The sequence below is a fragment of the Hyla sarda genome (genome assembly GCF_029499605.1).
Source record: "Hyla sarda isolate aHylSar1 chromosome 1 unlocalized genomic scaffold, aHylSar1.hap1 SUPER_1_unloc_14, whole genome shotgun sequence".
Lineage (NCBI taxonomy): Eukaryota > Metazoa > Chordata > Amphibia > Anura > Hylidae > Hyla > Hyla sarda.
The window spans coordinates 490565-510393 of NW_026607575.1; the positions used below are offsets into that span (position 1 = coordinate 490565).

Genomic DNA, 19829 nt, shown 5'->3' on the forward strand with positions numbered 1-19829 from the left:
TTGTTCCTGTCTATGTTTTGTTTTACCTGCAACCTGTGAAAATAAAGCTGGTGAGGAGCCAGACATATATCCTGAACTGTGGTCTGTGGTGTTATTGTGAGGAACGTGTCCCGTGGCAAGTGACCAGGGCGATCCGAGAGCTAATCCCCAAGGCGGTTCGTCACAACCTGTATAAGAGTGCTCCTAATCTCAGCTCCTTACTTGTATAAAAGACACCATTTAGCCAGAAATCCTACTTATTAATAGGGGGTCATATCCTTATTTCACTGAGTAAAATGCAAATCCAATCATAACTTATATGAAATGTGTTTTTTATGGATTTTTTTGTTATTTTGTTTCTCACCGACCATTAAATTTATAGATGGATTATTTCTATGTCGGTGGAAAAAGGTACAAAATCAGGAGGGGGTCAAATACTTTCCTCCTTTACTGCATTAGAGTAGGGTCACATGTAAGGTACTTTTGATTAATTCTTATGAACCGTCAAGTGGGCATTTCCTGCCTGCAAGGAACTATAGTAGACTGAGGTGAGGACCTTGGGGAAATTGGCCGGACAGGGGAGGGGGCGTGGCTAAGAACAGGTTTGATATCTTAAAATAAGGCTTGCGCCATGTCTGCGACTACTAGAGGCGAGGAGCATCTCTTCCTCTGGGATGTGCACAGTGAGTGATGCTCCCGGACTCTAGTGGCTGCAGGAAAAAGAGCAGAAGATGGTGGTGACTGTGGGGGAGCCGAGAAGATGAGCATGGTTTTTGCTTATATTTTTTTGGTTGGTAATGGGCTCCTCACTACAGCGGGCCAACTATATTTAAGACTAAGGGATACAAACTACATCCAGTAAAGACTAAGGGATACAAACTACATCCAGTAAAGACTGAGGAATACAAACTACATCCAGTAAAGACTGAGGGATACAAACTACATCCAGTATAGATTAAGGAATACAACCTACATCCAGTAAAGACTGAGGAATACAAACTACATCCAGTAAAGACTGAGGAATACAAACTACATCCTGTAAAGACTAAGGAATACAAACTACATCCAGTAAAGACTGAGGGATACAAACTACATCCAGTAAAGACCGAGGGATACAAACTACATCCGGTAAAGACTGAGGGATACAAACTACATCCGGTAAAGACTGAGGGATACAAACTACATCCGGTAAAGACTGAGGGATACAAACTACATCCAGTAAAGACTGAGGAATACAATCTACATCCGGTAAAGACTAAGGGATACAAACTACATCCGGTAAAGACTGAGGAATACAAACTACATCCGGTAAAGACTGAGGGATACAAACTACATCCGGTAAAGACTAAGGGATACAAACTACATCCGGTAAAGACTGAGGGATACAAACTACATCCGGTAAAGACTGAGGGATACAAACTACATCCGGTAAAGACTGAGGGATACAAACTACATCCGGTAAAGACTGAGGAATACAAACTACATCCGGTAAAGACTAAGGGATACAAACTACATCCGGTAAAGACTGAGGGATACAAACTACATCCGGTAAAGACTGAGGGATACAAACTACATCCGGTAAAGACTGAGGGATACAAACTACATCCGGTAAAGACTGAGGGATACAAACTACATCCAGTAAAGACTGAGGAATACAAACTACATCCGGTAAAGACTGAGGGATACAAACTACATCCGGTAAAGACTGAGGGATACAAACTACATCCGGTAAAGACTGAGGGATACAAACTACATCCGGTAAAGACTGAGGAATACAAACTACATCCGGTAAAGACTGAGGAATACAAACTACATCCGGTAAAGACTGAGGAATACAAACTACATCCGGTAAAGACTGAGGAATACAAACTACATCCGGTAAAGACTGAGGGATACAAACTACATCCGGTAAAGACTGAGGGATACAAACTACATCCGGTAAAGACTGAGGGATACAAACTACATCCGGTAAAGACTGAGGAATACAAACTACATCCGGTAAAGACTGAGGAATACAAACTACATCCGGTAAAGACTGAGGGATACAAACTACATCCAGTAAAGACTGAGGGATACAAACTACATCCAGTAAAGACTGAGGGATACAAACTACATCCAGTAAAGACTAAGGAATACAAACTACATCCGGTAAAGACTAAGGGATACAAACTACATCCAGTAAAGACTGAGGGATACAAACTACATCCGGTAAAGACTGAGGGATACAAACTACATCCGGTAAAGACTGAGGGATACAAACTACATCCGGTAAAGACTGAGGGATACAAACTACATCCGGTAAAGACTGAGGGATACAAACTACATCCGGTAAAGACTGAGGAATACAAACTACATCCGGTAAAGACTGAGGGATACAAACTACATCCGGTAAAGACTGAGGGATACAAACTACATCCGGTAAAGACTGAGGAATACAAACTACATCCAGTAAAGACTGAGGGATACAAACTACATCCAGTAAAGACTGAGGGATACAAACTACATCCAGTAAAGACTGAGGAATACAAACTACATCAAGTAAAGACTGAGGGATACAAACTACATCCGGTAAAGACTGAGGGATACAAACTACATCCGGTAAAGACTGAGGGATACAAACTACATCCGGTAAAGACTGAGGGATACAAACTACATCCGGTAAAGACTGAGGGATACAAACTACATCCGGTAAAGACTGAGGGATACAAACTACATCCGGTAAAGACTGAGGGATACAAACTACATCCGGTAAAGACTGAGGGATACAAACTACATCCGGTAAAGACTGAGGGATACAAACTACATCCAGTAAAGACTGAGGGATACAAACTACATCCGGTAAAGACTGAGGGATACAACCTACATCCGGTATCCAGGGTGTGATTCATATTACAGAGACCAAAGGGGCAGCAATAGGAACTTAAGCCACAGAACAAAATGAAAAATAAATGTATTTTTTACTTTGTGTCAGATGTGGAATATTTGTTCCATCTTATTGTGCGATTGAGAGATACATTTTATTGAGTGTATAACAATACAGGGCAGTTTTATTGTATATCTGTTACAATATAGAGGATATACTTTACCCTTTGTGTCTTTGTTTACTTGTTTTCTCTTTCTTTGACTCTTCCTGTATCAGGAATGTTTTGTTATTTGTACTCATATCTGTAATCACTTAACCCCTTAACGACACTGGATGTATATTTACGTCCTGCGCCGGCTACACCCGTATCCTATCGGGTCGGTCCTGGCGGCCAACGGCCGGGACCCGTGGCTAATACTGGACATCATCGATCCTGGTGATGCCCGGTATTAACCCTTCAGACGTGGCGATCAAAGTTGACGGTCATGTCTGCAGTGAAACCGAAACCATCCCGGCAGCTCAGTCGGGCTGTTTGGGATAGCTGTGGTGAAATCACGGCATCCCGAACAGCTTGCAGGACAGCAGGAGGGTCCCTACCTACCTCCTGCGTGTCCGACCGCCGTCACGCCCCGTCCCATAGACTTGCATTGAGGGGGTGGGCCGTGATGTCATGAGGGGGTGGGGCTATGACATCAAGAGCTCCCGGCTACAGCATCTGGAACAGTTCCAAATGCTGAGCAGCGGAGTACCCCTTTAAAACCAATAAAAGTTATTTGCAACAAAAAATAAATGTATTTTTTATAGAATTTTATTTTCTACAACATGAACGAAGATCCTTTTTTGTTTTTTTATACATTTGTCCGCTTGTTTAGAGGGGATCCGTCAGCTGTATTTGGTGCCAAGAGCTGAGGATATAGTTGGAGAGATCGGATATAAAAGCAAAACTACCTTTTCTGGAGGCGATAGTGGCTGCAAAACTTTATAGATCTGACTACAGTAACGCGGAGGAGGAATCAGTCGATAGGTGTCCTGACGTGTTCTGTCACAACAATGTGGTGAGAAGAGAACTTTACTTCCCCATTCTGAATTCTCCTGCGGGTGATGTATAAATTTGTGATCAGGATGAAGGTTCATTGCGACAATTCAGCTTCACCGCTTTGGGAGTAAACAAGGGTCCTCTACTCTTCCTTATATCCACAACACATTTCCCACATACAGAACATGAAATTTACTTCTCCCCAGTGTGAATTTTCTCATGCTTAACAAGTAAGCATTTTTCTGAAAAACCTTTCCCACATACAGAACACGAATATGGCCTGTTGCCTGGGTGACTTCTCTCATGTCTAACAAGAGCTGATTTGCATGCAAAACATTTCCCACATTCTGAACAAGAATAGGGCTTCTCTCCTGTGTGACATCTGGCATGTAGTGCAAGACGTGATTTCCGTGTAAAACTTTTCCCACATTCTGTACACGAATAAGGCGTCTCTCCTTTGTGAGTTTTCTCATGTCTAGCAAGACTTGGTTTATCTACAAAACATTTACCACATTCTGAACATAAGTATGGCTTCTCTCCAGTGTGAATTTTCGCATGTGAATTAAGATTTGATTTTTTGGCGAAACATTTCCCACATTCTGAACATGTATATGGCTTCTCTCCTGTGTGAACTCTCATATGTAAATAAACTTTTGCTTGTTCTCTAAAACATTTACCGCATTCTGAACATGAAAATGGCTTCTCTCCTGTGTGAATTCTCTTATGTAATACAAGTTTTGCTTTCTTTTTAAAGCATTTTCCACAATCTGAACATGAATATTGCTTCTCTCCTGTGTGAATTCTCTTATGCATTACAAGTTTTGCTTGATTTTTAAAGCATTTTCCACATTCTGAACATGAATATGGCTTCTCTCCCATGTGACTCCTCTCATGTTTAACAAGAAGGGATTGTTCTGTAAAACCTTTCCCACAGTCTGAACATGAAAACGGCTTTTCTGCTTTACAATTGATTCCATGTTTATCAAGATAGGATTTGCTTCTGAAACATTTTCCACACTCTGTACACAAGTATGGCCTCTCTCCTGTGTGAATTCTCTCATGCTTAACAAGATCAGATTTACTTATAAAGCATTTTCCACATTCTAAACATGGGTTTGGCTTCTCTCCAGTGTGAATTTTCATATGTGTACTCAAGTTTGTTGGTCTGGCAAAACATTTCCCGCATTCGGAACATACATACGGCTTCTCCCCTGTGTGAATTCTCTCATGTGAAACAAGATCCCATTTATGCGTAAAACATTTTCCACATTCTGAACACGAATACGGCTTCTCTCCTGTGTGAACTCTTTCATGTTTAATAAGCATTGACTTATAGGGAAAAGATTTTCCACATTCTGCACACGAAAACAGCAGCTCTCCTGTGTGAATTTTCCGATGGTCCACAAGTTTGTCTTTAGTATAAAAACATTTCCCGCATTCTGAACATGAATACGGCTTCTCTCCTGTGTGAATTCTAACGTGTCTAACAAGACCTGATTTATGTGCAAAACATTTTCCACATTCTGGACACGAATGCGACATTTTTCTTGCATGTTGTTTTCTGTGTATAGTAAGATCAGATTTTTTTGTAAAATGTCTTCCACATTTGTAACAATGAAACAATTCCCCCCTTTTCTGACCTGTCCTCGTGGTGACCATGTGTGATTGGTCAGGAGAAGGGGGATCATTATATGATAGATCTGAATGGACATTAGGGGTAAGGAGGTCTTCTCCTGAGGAGCGCTCCATGATCTCTTCATCTTCTCCTGAGGAGCGCTCCATGATCTCTCCATCTTCTCCTGAGGAGCGCTCCATGATCTCTCCATCTTCTCCTGAGGAGCGCTCCATGATCTCTCCATCTTCTCCTGAGGAGCGCTCCATGATCTCTTCATCTTCTCCTGAGGAGCGCTCAATGATCTCTAAATCTCCTGAGGAGCGCTCCATGATCTCTTCATCTTCTCCTGAGGAGCGCTCTATGATCTCTACATCTTCTCCTAGGGAGCGCTCCATGATCTCTACATCTTCTCCTGAGGAGCGCTCCATGATCTCTCCATCTTCTCCTGAGGAGCGCTCCATGATCTCTCCATCTTCTCCTGAGGAGCGCTTTATGATCTCTCCATCTTCTCCTATATAATTTACAGATAACATGACGTTTCCCTCAGAGTTCGTAATGAGATTTTCTGTTGGGATAAAATTGGATTTTTAAATTTAAAAATCTGATCTTCACAATTTTTATTGTATGTAAATCTAGACGCAATAAAAAAAACAAAAGAATAAATAAAATAAAAAAACACTACAAACAATGGTGTGCAGTAAGGAGAGTATTGGTGAAATACACTTCAACCCAAAGTGTCTATAGAAGTGTTTCCCAGCCTGGGTGCCTCCAGCTGTTATAAAACTACAACTCCCAGCATGCCCGGACAGCCTTCGGCAGAGTGATGGACAATGTTCTATTGGAAACCATAGATCTTGGTATTTGTAGACGTTACTGTGGCACGTACCACCTACCTAATCATGTTACGGACCAAGTCCCCCATTATGATGGAGGGACCCTATAAAAACAGTGGCCACAGGAAACCCCTCAGAGATCAGACCACGCTGGGTCAGAGATGTTCTGATGGCACAAGGAGAAACCTACCCAAATTTCGGCTTAACTCTTTTACGTTTATCACTCATCTCCCTTCTCTCCATAGACTTCTATGGGCAGCATGTAACCTGATCAATGGTTGTAGTGAAAGCAGAACTCCATCTGAATCTATTGTTACATACCTGGGGTAAAATCTTCTGATAGTTCCTCCTTCACTTCCCTCATACATGGGTGATGGCCCCTCATCCTCTCTTCTTCATCCTCCACTTTATTATTAGTCAGATCTCCCCCCTGATGTGACATAAAGAACAATTCACTACAATACAGCAGACAGGAGGAGCAACAGAGACCCCCAAAATCTATGACTGCAGGACCCCCCTATAGAGATATAGGATCAGCCTCATCTACCTGATGCTTCTCTGGGACATTTCCCTCTGGACAGTCCTGGGAATGCAGAGGGCGGGGACACCTCTCGGGTGGATTTCTATCAATGACTCCATCTGTAGGGAATACACAGGGAATGAATACATCAGTGCTGGATAGATTTCTATGTTACTAGGTAGTGAGAGTGATATATATATATATGTCTCTTCTTACCTTGTGATGTGAGGGGCCGGTGATCCTCCATCCTTGTGTCCTTCTACAGATAGACAGTAATGTCCTACTGGATTCAGTTCTGGAGACCTCACCTACAAAGAGACATCCATAACATAGAGCGGCTCCAAAGATGGGGACAACAATGGTGCGAATGTAGATGGAGACAACAATGGTGGAAATGTAGATGGGGGACAACAATGGTGGAAATGTAGATGGGGGGACAACAATGGTGGAAATGTAGATGGGGGGACAACAATGGTGGAAATGTAGATGGGGGGACAACAATGGTGGAAATGTAGATGGGGGGACAGCAATGGTGGAAATGTAGATGGGGGGACAACAATGGTGGAAATGTAGATGGGGGGACAGCAATGGTGGAAATGTAGATGGGGACAACAATGGTGGAAATGTAGATGAGGGACAACAATGGTGGAAATGTAGATGAGGGACAACAATGGTGGAAATGTAGATGAGGGACAACAATGGTGGAAATGTAGTTGGGGACAACAATGGTGGAAATGTAGATGAGGGACAACAATGGTGGAAATGTAGATGAGGGACAACAATGGTGGAAATGTAGATGGAGACAACAATGGTGGAAATGTAGATGGAGGGGACAACAATGGTGGAAATGTAGATGGAGGGGACAACAATGGTGGAAATGTAGATGGAGGGGACAACAATGGTGGAAATGTAGATGGGGACAACAATGGTGGAAATGTAGATGGGGGGACAACAATGGTGGAAATGTAGATGGGGGGACAACAATGGTGGAAATGTAGATGGGGGACAGCAATGGTGGAAATGTAGATGGGGACAGCAATGGTGGAAATTTAGATGGGGACAACAATGGTGGAAATGTAGATGGGGGACAGCAATGGTGGAAATGTAGATGGGGACAGCAATGGTGGAAATGTAGATGGGGACAACAATGGTGGAAATGTAGATGGGGACAACAATGGTGGAAATGTAGATGTGGACAACAATGGTGGAAATGTAGATGGGGGACAGCAATGGTGGAAATGTAGATGGGGACAGCAATGGTGGAAATGTAGATGGGGACAACAATGGTGGAAATGTAGATTGGGGACAGCAATGGTGGAAATGTAGATGGGGACAACAATGGTGGAAATGTAGATGGGGACAACAATGGTGGAAATGTAGATGGGGATGAAGGGGAGGGGTATGGGTTTTCCCCTTTTCAAGAATAAGGTGCAGCAGCCTCTCATTGTTCTCTTAAATGGTCCTAGTGCTGATATACAGGGTGGGTCATTTCTATGGATACACCTTAATAAAATGGGAATGGTTGGTGATATTAACTTCCTGTTTGTGGCCCATTAGTATATGTGAGGGGGAAACTTTTCAAGATGGGTGGTGACCATGGCGGCCATTTTGAAGTTGGCCATTTTGAATCCAACTTTTGTTTTTTCAATAGGAAGAGGCTTCCAGTATCCGTATACACTGCTATATACTACTATATACACCGCAGGAGAAATGCTAGCACAGGCTTCCAGTATCTGTATACACTGCTATATACTACTATATACACCGCAGGAGAAATGCTAGCACAGGCCTCCAGTATCTGTATACACTGCTATATACTACTATATACACCGCAGGAGAAATGCTAGCACAGGCTTCCAGTATCTGTATACACTGCTATATACTACTATATACACCGCAGGAGAAATGCTAGCACAGGCTTCCAGTATCCGTAGTTTCAGGTGCTGCACATCTCGTATCTTCACAGCATAGACAATTGCCTTCAGATGACCCCAAAGATAAAAGTCTAAGGGGATCAGATCGGGAGACCTTGGGGGCCATTCAACTGGCCCACGACGACCAATCCACTTTCCGGGAAACTGTTCATCTAGGAATGCTCGGACCTGACACCCATTATGTGGTGGTCACCATCTTGCTGGAAAAACTCAGGGAACGTGCAGCTTCAGTGCATAAAGAGGGAAACATCATCGTGCAGCAATTTTGCATATCCAGTGGCCTTGAGGTTTCCATTGATTAAGAATGGCCCCCCTATCTTTGTACCCCATATACCATGAGTTATGCAGCACCTGAAACTACGGATACTGAAGCCTGTGCTAGCATTTCTCCTGCGGTGTATATAGTAGTATATAGCAGTGTATACGGATACTGGAGGCCTGTGCTAGCATTTCTCCTGCGGTGTATATAGTAGTATATAGCAGTGTATACGAATACTGGAAGCCTGTGCTGGCATTTCTCCTGCGGTGTATATAGTAGTATATAGCAGTGTATACAGATACTGGAAGCCTGTGCTAGCATTTCTCCTGCGGTGTATATAGTAGTATATAGCAGTGTATACGGATACTGGAAGCCTGTGCTGGCATTTCTCCTGCGGTGTATATAGTAGTATATAGCAGTATATACGGATACTGGAAGCCTGTGCTAGCATTTCTCCTGCGGTGTATATAGTAGTGTATACAGATACTGGAAGCCTGTGCTAGCATTTCTCCTGCGGTGTATATAGTAGTATATAGTAGTGTATATGGATACTGGAAGCCTGTGCTAGCATTTCTCCTGCGGTGTATATAGTAGTATATAGCAGTGTATACAGATACTGGAAGCCTGTGCTAGCATTTCTCCTGTGGTGTATATAGTAGTATATAGCAGTGTATACAGATACTGGAAGCCTGTGCTAGCATTTCTCCTGTGGTGTATATAGTAGTATATAGCAGTGTATACGGATACTGGAAGCCTGTGCTGGCATTTCTCCTGCGGTGTATACAGTAGTATATAGCAGTGTATACAGATACTGGAAGCCTGTGCTAGCATTTCTCCTGCGGTGTATATAGTAGTATATAGCAGTGTATACAGATACTGGAGGCCTGTGCTAGCATTTCTCCTGTGGTGTATATAGTAGTATATAGCAGTGTATACGGATACTGGAAGCCTGTGCTGGCATTTCTCCTGCGGTGTATATAGTAGTATATAGCAGTGTATACAGATACTGGAAGCCTGTGCTAGCATTTCTCCTGCGGTGTATATAGTAGTATATAGCAGTGTATACGGATACTGGAAGCCTGTGCTGGCATTTCTCCTGCGGTGTATATAGTAGTATATAGCAGTATATACGGATACTGGAAGCCTGTGCTAGCATTTCTCCTGCGGTGTATATAGTAGTGTATACAGATACTGGAAGCCTGTGCTGGCATTTCTCCTGCGGTGTATATAGTAGTATATAGTAGTGTATATGGATACTGGAAGCCTGTGCTAGCATTTCTCCTGCGGTGTATATAGTAGTATATAGCAGTGTATACAGATACTGGAAGCCTGTGCTAGCATTTCTCCTGCGGTGTATATAGTAGTGTATACAGATACTGGAAGCCTGTGCTAGCATTTCTCCTGCGGTGTATATAGTAGTATATAGCAGTGTATACGGATACTGGAAGCCTGTGCTGGCATTTCTCCTGCAGTGTATATTATAGTATATAGCAGTGTATACAGATACTGGAAGCCTGTGCTAGCATTTCTCCTGCGGTGTATATAGTAGTATATAGCAGTGTATACTGGAAGCCTGTGCTAGAATTTCTCCTGCGGTGTATATAGTAGTATATAGCAGTGTATACGGATACTGGAAGCCTGTGCTAGCATTTCTCCTGCGGTGTATATAGTAGTATATAGCAGTATATAGAGAAGAGGGTTGCATTGATAATCCAACACAATGGGCAGCACATTGAACACATTTTATAAGTGATCAGAAACTTGTAAATAACTCATGATAGAATAAAGTTACGTTAAAACCAATCACATTATTGTTTTTCTTGTGAAATTCCCAATAAGTTTGATATGTCACATGACCCTCTTCCTATTGAAAAAACAAAAGTTGGATTCAAAATGTCCGACTTCAAAATGGCCGCCATGGTCACCGCCCATCCTGAAAAGTTTCCCCCCCTCACATATACTAATGCGCCACAAACAGGAAGTTATCACCGACCATTCCCATTTTATTAAGGTGTATCCATAGAAATGGCGCACCCTGTATTTTGCTAGCACCCGGTCCAGGTGGAAAATTCTCCCGGAATATCTCATCGGCCTTTGACACAGTTGACCACTTCCTCCTCATATATACTCATCCCTCGGCATCACTAATGGTCCCTCTCCTGGATCTCCTCAGACCTCACCCACCCGTCTCTTCACCTCCTCACCTCTCACTGTTGGAGTCCCCCAAGGCTGGGGCCCTACTCTATCTAGTATCTAGTCAGTCCCTTCACTGGCTCCTCGTTGCCCAACAAATTTAGTTGAAACTGTTCACCAGTAACGCACCTCTCCTGCCAACGATGGTGCTCAGTCCATAAACCAGGCGTATAAAAATACTGGTGTAAAAGAAGAAGACGACAGCACTCACCATACGGTAGAATCACAAATCTTTAATATTGGTGCATGTTACACAGGTCAGGGACTAACACAGATAGCGGGGAACGTAAGTTCCCCGCTATCTGTGTTAGTCCCTGACCTGTGGATCATGCACCGATATTGAAGATTAATTATTCGTGATTCTGCCGTATGGTGAGTGCCGTCGTCTTCTTCTTTTACACCACTATTTTTATACGCCTGGTTTATGGACTGAGCACCATCGTTGGCAGGAGAGGTGCGTTACTGAATTAATTATTCGTGATTCTGCCGTATGGTGAGTGCTGTCGTCTTCTTCTTTTACACCACTATTTTTATATGCCTGGTTTATGGACTGAGCACCATCGTTGGCAGGAGACGTGCGTTACTGAATTAATTATTCGTGATTCTGCCGTATGGTGAGTGCCGTCGTCTTCTTCTTTTACACCAGTATTTTTATACGCCTGGTTTATGGACTGAGCACCATCGTTGGCAGGAGTTGCGTTACTGAATTAATTATTCGTGATTCTGCCGTATGGTGAGTGCCGTCGTCTTCTTCTTTTACACCAGTATTTTTATATGCCTGGTTTATGGACTGAGCACCATCGTTGGCAGGAGAGGTGCGTTACTGAATTAATTATTCGTGATTCTGCCGTATGGTGAGTGCCGTCGTCTTCTTCTTTTACACCACTATTTTTATACGCCTGGTTTATGGACTGAGCACCATCGTTGGCAGGAGAGGTGCGTTACTGAATTAATTATTCGTGATTCTGCCGTATGGTGAGTGCCGTCGTCTTCTTCTTTTACACCAGTATTTTTATATGCCTGGTTTATGGACTGAGCACCATCGTTGGCAGGAGAGGTGCGTTACTGAATTAATTATTCGTGATTCTGCCGTATGGTGAGTGCCGTCGTCTTCTTCTTTTACACCAGTATTTTTATACGCCTGGTTTATGGACTGAGCACCATCGTTGGCAGGAGAGTTGCGTTACTGAATTAATTATTCGTGATTCTGCCGTATGGTGAGTGCCGTCGTCTTCTTTTACACCAGTATCATCAGGTAAGACTCTGACCTACAATATCTCACTGAACTATGACTGACTACTAGTCACCTTGTATATTGTAAGCCTTCCTAGGCAGGGCCCTCTCCTCCTTAATATCAGTCAGCAATTTACTCTGTGTCCATCTTACCAGCGATTATGTATTTTAAAGGAGTACTCCGCCTCTAGACATCTTATCCTCTATAGAAGCTATATAAATTAATAATAATAATAATATTGTGGTCACCGAGGTGCACACCGTTAAATTCCCAACCAGATCCATCACTTCTTGTTGGCTCCTCCACAACCTGGCCCAGAAAAATTATCCTGGAATAAATTTAGGAATTTCCTCCCCTTTGGAGTTTTTGCCGAACCCTGACCCCAATCAATATCTGGATAGTTATAACCCCCATCATCCCCCTGTACCCGCCCAGGTACCCCACTCTTGTACTTAAGTATGCAGATGACTATCTCCTCAGTAATGTTGGGGGGGGGTCTATAGATTCAGTGTTCTCCTATTTTTTATTATTCCTAGAGATTCCCCGACATCGTTCACACTGACAGCCCCGTCATGTGACCTAATTAACATTTGTGAACACTTTACATTTCCATCTAGTTTTACACATTCAGTCTCAGTAATGGATTTATTTGGTTATTGTGGAGAGATTTGTTTTCACCGCTGGTCTGTAACACCTTGATCTCCCCCCACAGGTCTCCTCTCACCCCACCATTATATCCTGACCCCTCACCTCCCCCCACCATTATGTCCTGACCCCTCACCTCCCCCCACCATTATGTCCTGACCCCTCTCTAACCTACCTCCCCCCACCATTATGTCCTGACCCCTCTGTAACCTATCTGCCCCTCACCTCCCCCCACCATTATGTCCTGACCCCTCTCTAACCTATCTGCCCCCACTATTATGTCCTGACCCCTCACTTACCTATCTGCCCCCACCATTATGTCCTGGCCCCTCTCTAACCTATCTGCCCCCACCATTATGTCCTGACCCCTCTCTAACCTATCTTCCCCTCTGTCCTCTGCCCCTCACCTCCCCCCACAGGTCTCCTCTCCCCCCACCATTATGTCCCGACCCCTCTCTAACCTATCTGCCCCGCTCCTCCCCCCACCATTATGTCCTGACCCCTCTCTAACCTATCTGCCCCTCACCTCCCCCCACCATTATGTCCTGACCCCTCTCTAACCTAACTCCCCCCACCATTATGTCCTGACCCCTCTCTAACCTATCTGCCCCCACCATTATGTCCTGACCCCTCTCTAACCTACCTGCCCCCACCATTATGTCCTGAACCCTCTCTAACCTATCTGCCCCTCACCTCCCACCACCATTATGTCCTGAACCCTCTCTAACCTATCTGCCCCCACCATTATGTCCTGACCCCTCTCTAACCTACCTGCCCCCACCATTATGTCCTGACCCCTCTCTAACCTATCTGCCCCCACCATTATGTCCTGACCCCTCTCTAACCTACCTGCCCCCACCATTATGTCCTGACCCCTTTCTAACCTATCTTCCCCTCTGTCCTCTGCCCCTCTCCTCCCCCCACAGGTCTCCTCTCCACCCACCATTATGTCCTGACCCCTTTCTAACCTATCTGCCCCTCTGTCCTCTGCCCCTCTCCTCCCCCCACAGGACTCCTCTCCATCCACCATTATGTCCTGTATGCTCTCTCACGGATCTGCCCCTCTCCCCCTCTCCTCCCCCCACAGGACTCCTCTCCACCCACCATTATGTCCTGATCCCTTTCTAACCTATCTGCCCCTCTCCTCCCCCACAAGATTCCTTTACACCCACCATTATGTCCTGACCCCTCTCTAACCTATCTGCCCCTCTGCCCTCTCCCCCTCTCCTCCCCCCACAGGACTCCTCTCCACCCACCATTATGTCCTGACCCCTCTCTAACCTACCTGCCCCCACCATTATGTCCTGACCCCTCTCTAACCTACCTGCCCCCACCATTATGTCCTGACCCCTCTCTAACCTACCTGTCCCCACCATTATGTCCTGACCCCTCTCTAACCTATCTGCCCCCACCATTATGTCCTAACCCCTCTCTAACCTATCTGCCCCCACCATTATGTCCTGACCCCTCTCTAACCTATCTGCCCCCACCATTATGTCCTGGCCCCTCTCTAACCTATCTGCCCCCACCATTATGTCCTGACCCTCTCTTACCTATCTGCCCCCACCATTATGTCCTGACCCCTCTCTAACCTACCTGTCCCCACCATTATGTCCTGACCCCTCTCTAACCTATCTGCCCCCACCATTATGTCCTGACCCCTCTCTTACCTACCTGTCCCCACCATTATGTCCTGACCCCTCTCTAACCTACCTGCCCCCACCATTATGTCCTGACCCCTCTCTTACCTATCTGTCCCCACCATTATGTCTGGACCCCTCTCTAACCTATCTGTCCCCACCCCTCTCTTACCTACCTGTCCCCACCATTATGTCCTGACCCTCTCTTACCTATCTGCCCCCACCATTATGTCCTGACCCTCTCTTACCTATCTGTCCCCACCATTATGTCCTGACCCCTCTCTAACCTATCTGCCCCCACCATTATGTCCTGACCCCTCTCTTACCTATCTGTCCCCACCATTATGTCCTGACCCCTCTCTAACCTATCTGCCCCCACCATTATGTCCTGACCCCTCTCTTACCTATCTGCCCCTCTGTCCTCTCCCCCTCTCCTCCCTCCACAGGACTCTTCTCCACCCACCATTATACCCTGTACGCTCTCTCACCGATCTGCCCCTCTGTCCTCTGTCCCTCTCCTCCCCCACAGGTCTCCTCTTCACCCACCATTATGTCCTGACCCCTCTCTAACCTATCTGCCCCCACCATTATGTCCTGACCCTCTCTAACCTACCTGTCCCCACCATTATGTCCTGACCCCTCTCTAACCTACCTGTCCCCACCATTATGTCCCCACCATTATGTCTTGACCCCTCTCTAACCTACCTGTCCCCACCATTATGTCCTGACCCCTCTCTAACCTATCTGCCCCCACCATTATGTCCTGACCCCTCTCTAACCTACCTGTCCCCACCATTATGTTCTGACCCATCTCTTACCTATCTGTCCCCACCATTATGTCCTGACCCCTCTCTAACCTACCTGCCCCCACCATTATGTCCTGACCCCTCTCTTACCTATCTGTCCCCACCATTATGTCCTGACCCCTCTCTTACCTATCTGTCCCCACCCCTCTCTTACCTACCTGTCCCCACCATTATGTCCTGACCCTCTCTTACCTATCTGCCCCCACCATTATGTCCTGACCCCTCTCTTACCTATCTGCCCCCACCATTATGTCCTGACCCCTCTCTAACCTACCTGCCCCCACCATTATGTCCTGACCCCTCTCTAACCTACCTGTCCCCACCATTATGTCCTGGCCCCTCTCTTACCTATCTGCCCCCACCATTATGTCCTGATCCCTCTCTTACCTATCTGCCCCCACCATTATGTCCTGATCCCTCTCTTACCTATCTGTCCCCACCATTATGTCCTGACCCCTCTCTTACCTATCTGTCCCCACCCCTCTCTTACCTACCTGTCCCCACCATTATGTCCTGACCCCTCTCTTACCTATCTGTCCCCACCATTATGTCCTGACCCCTCTCTTACCTATCTGTCCCCACCATTATGTCCTGACCCCTCTCTTACCTCTCTGTCCCCACCATTATGTCCTGACCCCTCTCTTACCTCTCTGTCCCCACCATTATGTCCTGACCCCTCTCTAACCTCTCTGTCCCCACCATTATGTCCTGACCCCTCTCTAACCTCTCTGTCCCCACCATTATGTCCTGACCCCTCTCTAACCTATCTGTCCCCACCATTATGTCCTGACCCCTCTCTAACCTATCTGTCCCCACCATTATGTCCTGACCCCTCTCTAACCTATCTGTCCCCACCATTATGTCCTGACCCCTCTCTAACCTACCTGCCCCCACCATTATGTCCTGACCCCTCTCTTACCTATCTGCCCCCACCATTATGTCCTGACCCCTCTCTAACCTATCTGTCCCCACCATTATGTCCTGACCCCTCTCTAACCTATCTGTCCCCACCATTATGTCCTGACCCCTCTCTAACCTACCTGCCCCCACCATTATGTCCTGACCCCTCTCTTACCTCTCTGTCCCCACCATTATGTCCTGACCCCTCTCTTACCTCTCTGTCCCCACCATTATGTCCTGACCCCTCTCTTACCTCTCTGTCCCCACCATTATGTCCTGACCCCTCTCTTACCTCTCTGTCCCCACCATTATGTCCTGACCCCTCTCTTACCTCTCTGTCCCCACCATTATGTCCTGACCCCTCTCTAACCTATCTGCCCCCACCATTATGTCCTGACCCCTCTCTTACCTATCTGCCCCCACCATTATGTCCTGACCCTCTCTTACCTATCTGTCCCCACCATTATGTCCTGACCCCTCTCTAACCTATCTGTCCCCACCATTATGTCCTGACCCTCTCTAACCTATCTGTCCCCACCATTATGTCCTGACCCCTCTCTTACCTATCTGTCCCCACCATTATGTCCTGACCCCTCTCTAACCTATCTGCCCCCACCATTATGTCCTGACCCTCTCTAACCTATCTGTCCCCACCATTATGTCCTGACCCCTCTCTAACCTATCTGCCCCCACCATTATGTCCTGACCCTCTCTTACCTATCTGTCCCCACCATTATGTCCTGACCCCTCTCTAACCTATCTGTCCCCACCATTATGTCCTGACCCTCTCTAACCTATCTGTCCCCACCATTATGTCCTGACCCCTCTCTAACCTATCTGTCCCCACCATTATGTCCTGACCCCTCTCTAACCTATCTGTCCCCACCATTATGTCCTGACCCCTCTCTTACCTATCTGCCCCCACCATTATGTCCTGACCCCTCTCTTACCTATCTGCCCCCACCATTATGTCCTGACCCCTCTCTAACCTATCTGTCCCCACCATTATGTCCTGACCCCTCTCTAACCTATCTGTCCCCACCATTATGTCCTGACCCCTCTCTAACCTATCTGTCCCCACCATTATGTCCTGACCCTCTCTTACCTATCTGCCCCCACCATTATGTCCTGACCCCTCTCTTACCTATCTGCCCCCACCATTATGTCCTGACCCTCTCTTACCTATCTGTCCCCACCATTATGTCCTGACCCTCTCTAACCTATCTGTCCCCACCATTATGTCCTGACCCCTCTCTTACCTATCTGTCCCCACCATTATGTCCTGACCCCTCTCTAACCTATCTGTCCCCACCATTATGTCCTGACCCCTCTCTAACCTACCTGTCCCCACCATTATGTCCTGACCCCTCTCTTACCTATCTGTCCCCACCATTATGTCCTGACTCCTCTCTAACCTATCTGCCCCCACCATTATGTCCTGACCCCTCTCTAACCTATCTGTCCCCACCATTATGTCCTGACCCCTCTCTTACCTATCTGTCCCCACCATTATGTCCTGACCCCTCTCTAACCTATCTGCCCCCACCATTATGTCCTGACCCCTCTCTTACCTATCTGCCCCCACCATTATGTCCTGACCCCTCTCTTACCTATCTGTCCCCACCATTATGTCCTGACCCCTCTCTTACCTCTCTGTCCCCACCATTATGTCCTGACCCTCTCTAACCTATCTGTCCCCACCATTATGTCCTGACCCCTCTCTAACCTATCTGTCCCCACCATTATGTCCTGACCCCTCTCTAACCTATCTGTCCCCACCATTATGTCCTGACCCCTCTCTTACCTATCTGCCCCTCTGTCCTCTCCCCCTCTCCTCCCTCCACAGGACTCTTCTCCACCCACCATTATACCTTGTACGCTCTCTCACCGATCTGCATGATAATTTGTCCTCCCTCCTCTTTCCTAGTTTAAATGGGAACCTTTATATAAGTGACAGGAGGAAGGGGGGGGGGCTTATAGGATTCCCTAATATAAACTCCCTGGGGGACACGTATCATTATTTGTGGATGGTAGAAGCAGTTTACCCCTTTTGCCGAATTCTAAATTGTGCGCAGAAGCTCTAAATGTATCAAGCGCAATGAGCTTCATAAATTGCGGGTAAATAGAGTCATCTCCTCAGACCTCCACTCTCCATCTCGCCACGTGCAGTCCATGATGGCTTATATTTACGTAAAAAATATGGTCATTGCGCAAGATTTCTGCAGGTAAATGAAATATACACAGTTAATAAACCCGTGCGTACTAAATATGTCACTCCAAGGTTACACCGAAACCTACACATCCGGAGGAAATGCACCAGAATGTGCGCAAAAAAAGACGCAAAAAAAAATTATAACAGCTTGCGCAAAAATGTAAACACGAAACGTTGGTAAAATCTTTGATACATTTCCCCCCACTGACCACTTTATTAGGTACACCCCCTGATGACAAGTGCGGCCCATCTGTACCCCCACAATATGAGCGCCCCTCTATCTGCAGAATCACTAGATTAGTTACATTGTCCTCCTCATGTCATGTGACTTCCCCTATATACAGGAGGGAAGAAGCATTTAGTAGATTGGTGTCATGTGAGTCCATAGAGAGTTATAGGAGGAAGAAGGGAAAGGACACGATGTTACTGATAACACACTGTAACAAACCCCCTCCTCATGTAATTACCTTATTACTGACTGCGCGACCACAATCTCCTCTGAATATCCCGGAGGTGTAGGACCTGTGATGATGTCACAACCATGTGACCTGTACATGTGGGGGCGGAGCTCAGCAGGTTAGAAGAGATTGTGGATGAAGGACCTGTGAGGATGGTCATGTGACAGGAAAAGGCGGGACTGCAGACTGAAGCTCCACTATATGTTTTTTTTATTTGTTTTCTCTTTTAAATCAACTTTATTGTAAGGGGAAAAATTATCACTCCTCTTGTCTCCTCCTCATAGATTGTAAGCTCTTGTGATCAGGATCCTCACTCCTCTTGTCTCCTCCTCATAGATTGTAAGCTCTTGTGATCAGGATCCTCACTCCTCTTGTCTCCTCCTCCTCATAGATTGTAAGCTCTTGTGATCAGGATCCTCGCTCCTCTTGTCTCCTCATAGATTGTAAGCTCTTGTGATCAGGGTCCTCACTCCTCTTGTCTCCTCCTCCTCATAGATTGTAAGCTCTTGTGATCAGGATCCTCACTCCTCTTGTCTCCTCCTCCTCATAGATTGTAAGCTCTTGTGATCAGGGTCCTCGCTCCTCTTGTCTCCTCCTCCTCATAGATTGTAAGCTCTTGTGATCAGGATCCTCACTCCTCTTGTCTCCTCCTCCTCATAGATTGTAAGCTCTTGTGATCAGGATCCTCACTCCTCTTGTCTC

At 45.9% G+C, this 19829-nt stretch overlaps 1 protein-coding gene across 1 annotated transcript in view; it reads right to left on the bottom strand.

The window, feature by feature from the left end:
- Window positions 1-19218, bottom strand: part of LOC130297986 (uncharacterized) — a 60517-nt gene extending 41299 nt beyond the window's left edge. Inside the window, exons 1-6 of the mRNA XM_056550861.1 lie at window positions 19137-19218; window positions 7063-7154; window positions 6874-6965; window positions 6648-6756; window positions 4074-6058; window positions 953-1024 (exon numbers count right to left, since the gene is read on the bottom strand). Coding sequence (XP_056406836.1) covers window positions 953-1024; window positions 4074-6058; window positions 6648-6756; window positions 6874-6965; window positions 7063-7093 — 2289 coding nt within the window. The 5' untranslated portion in view covers window positions 7094-7154; window positions 19137-19218. The remainder of the gene's footprint in view (window positions 1-952; window positions 1025-4073; window positions 6059-6647; window positions 6757-6873; window positions 6966-7062; window positions 7155-19136) is intronic.
- Window positions 19219-19829: the final 611 nt, after the last annotated feature.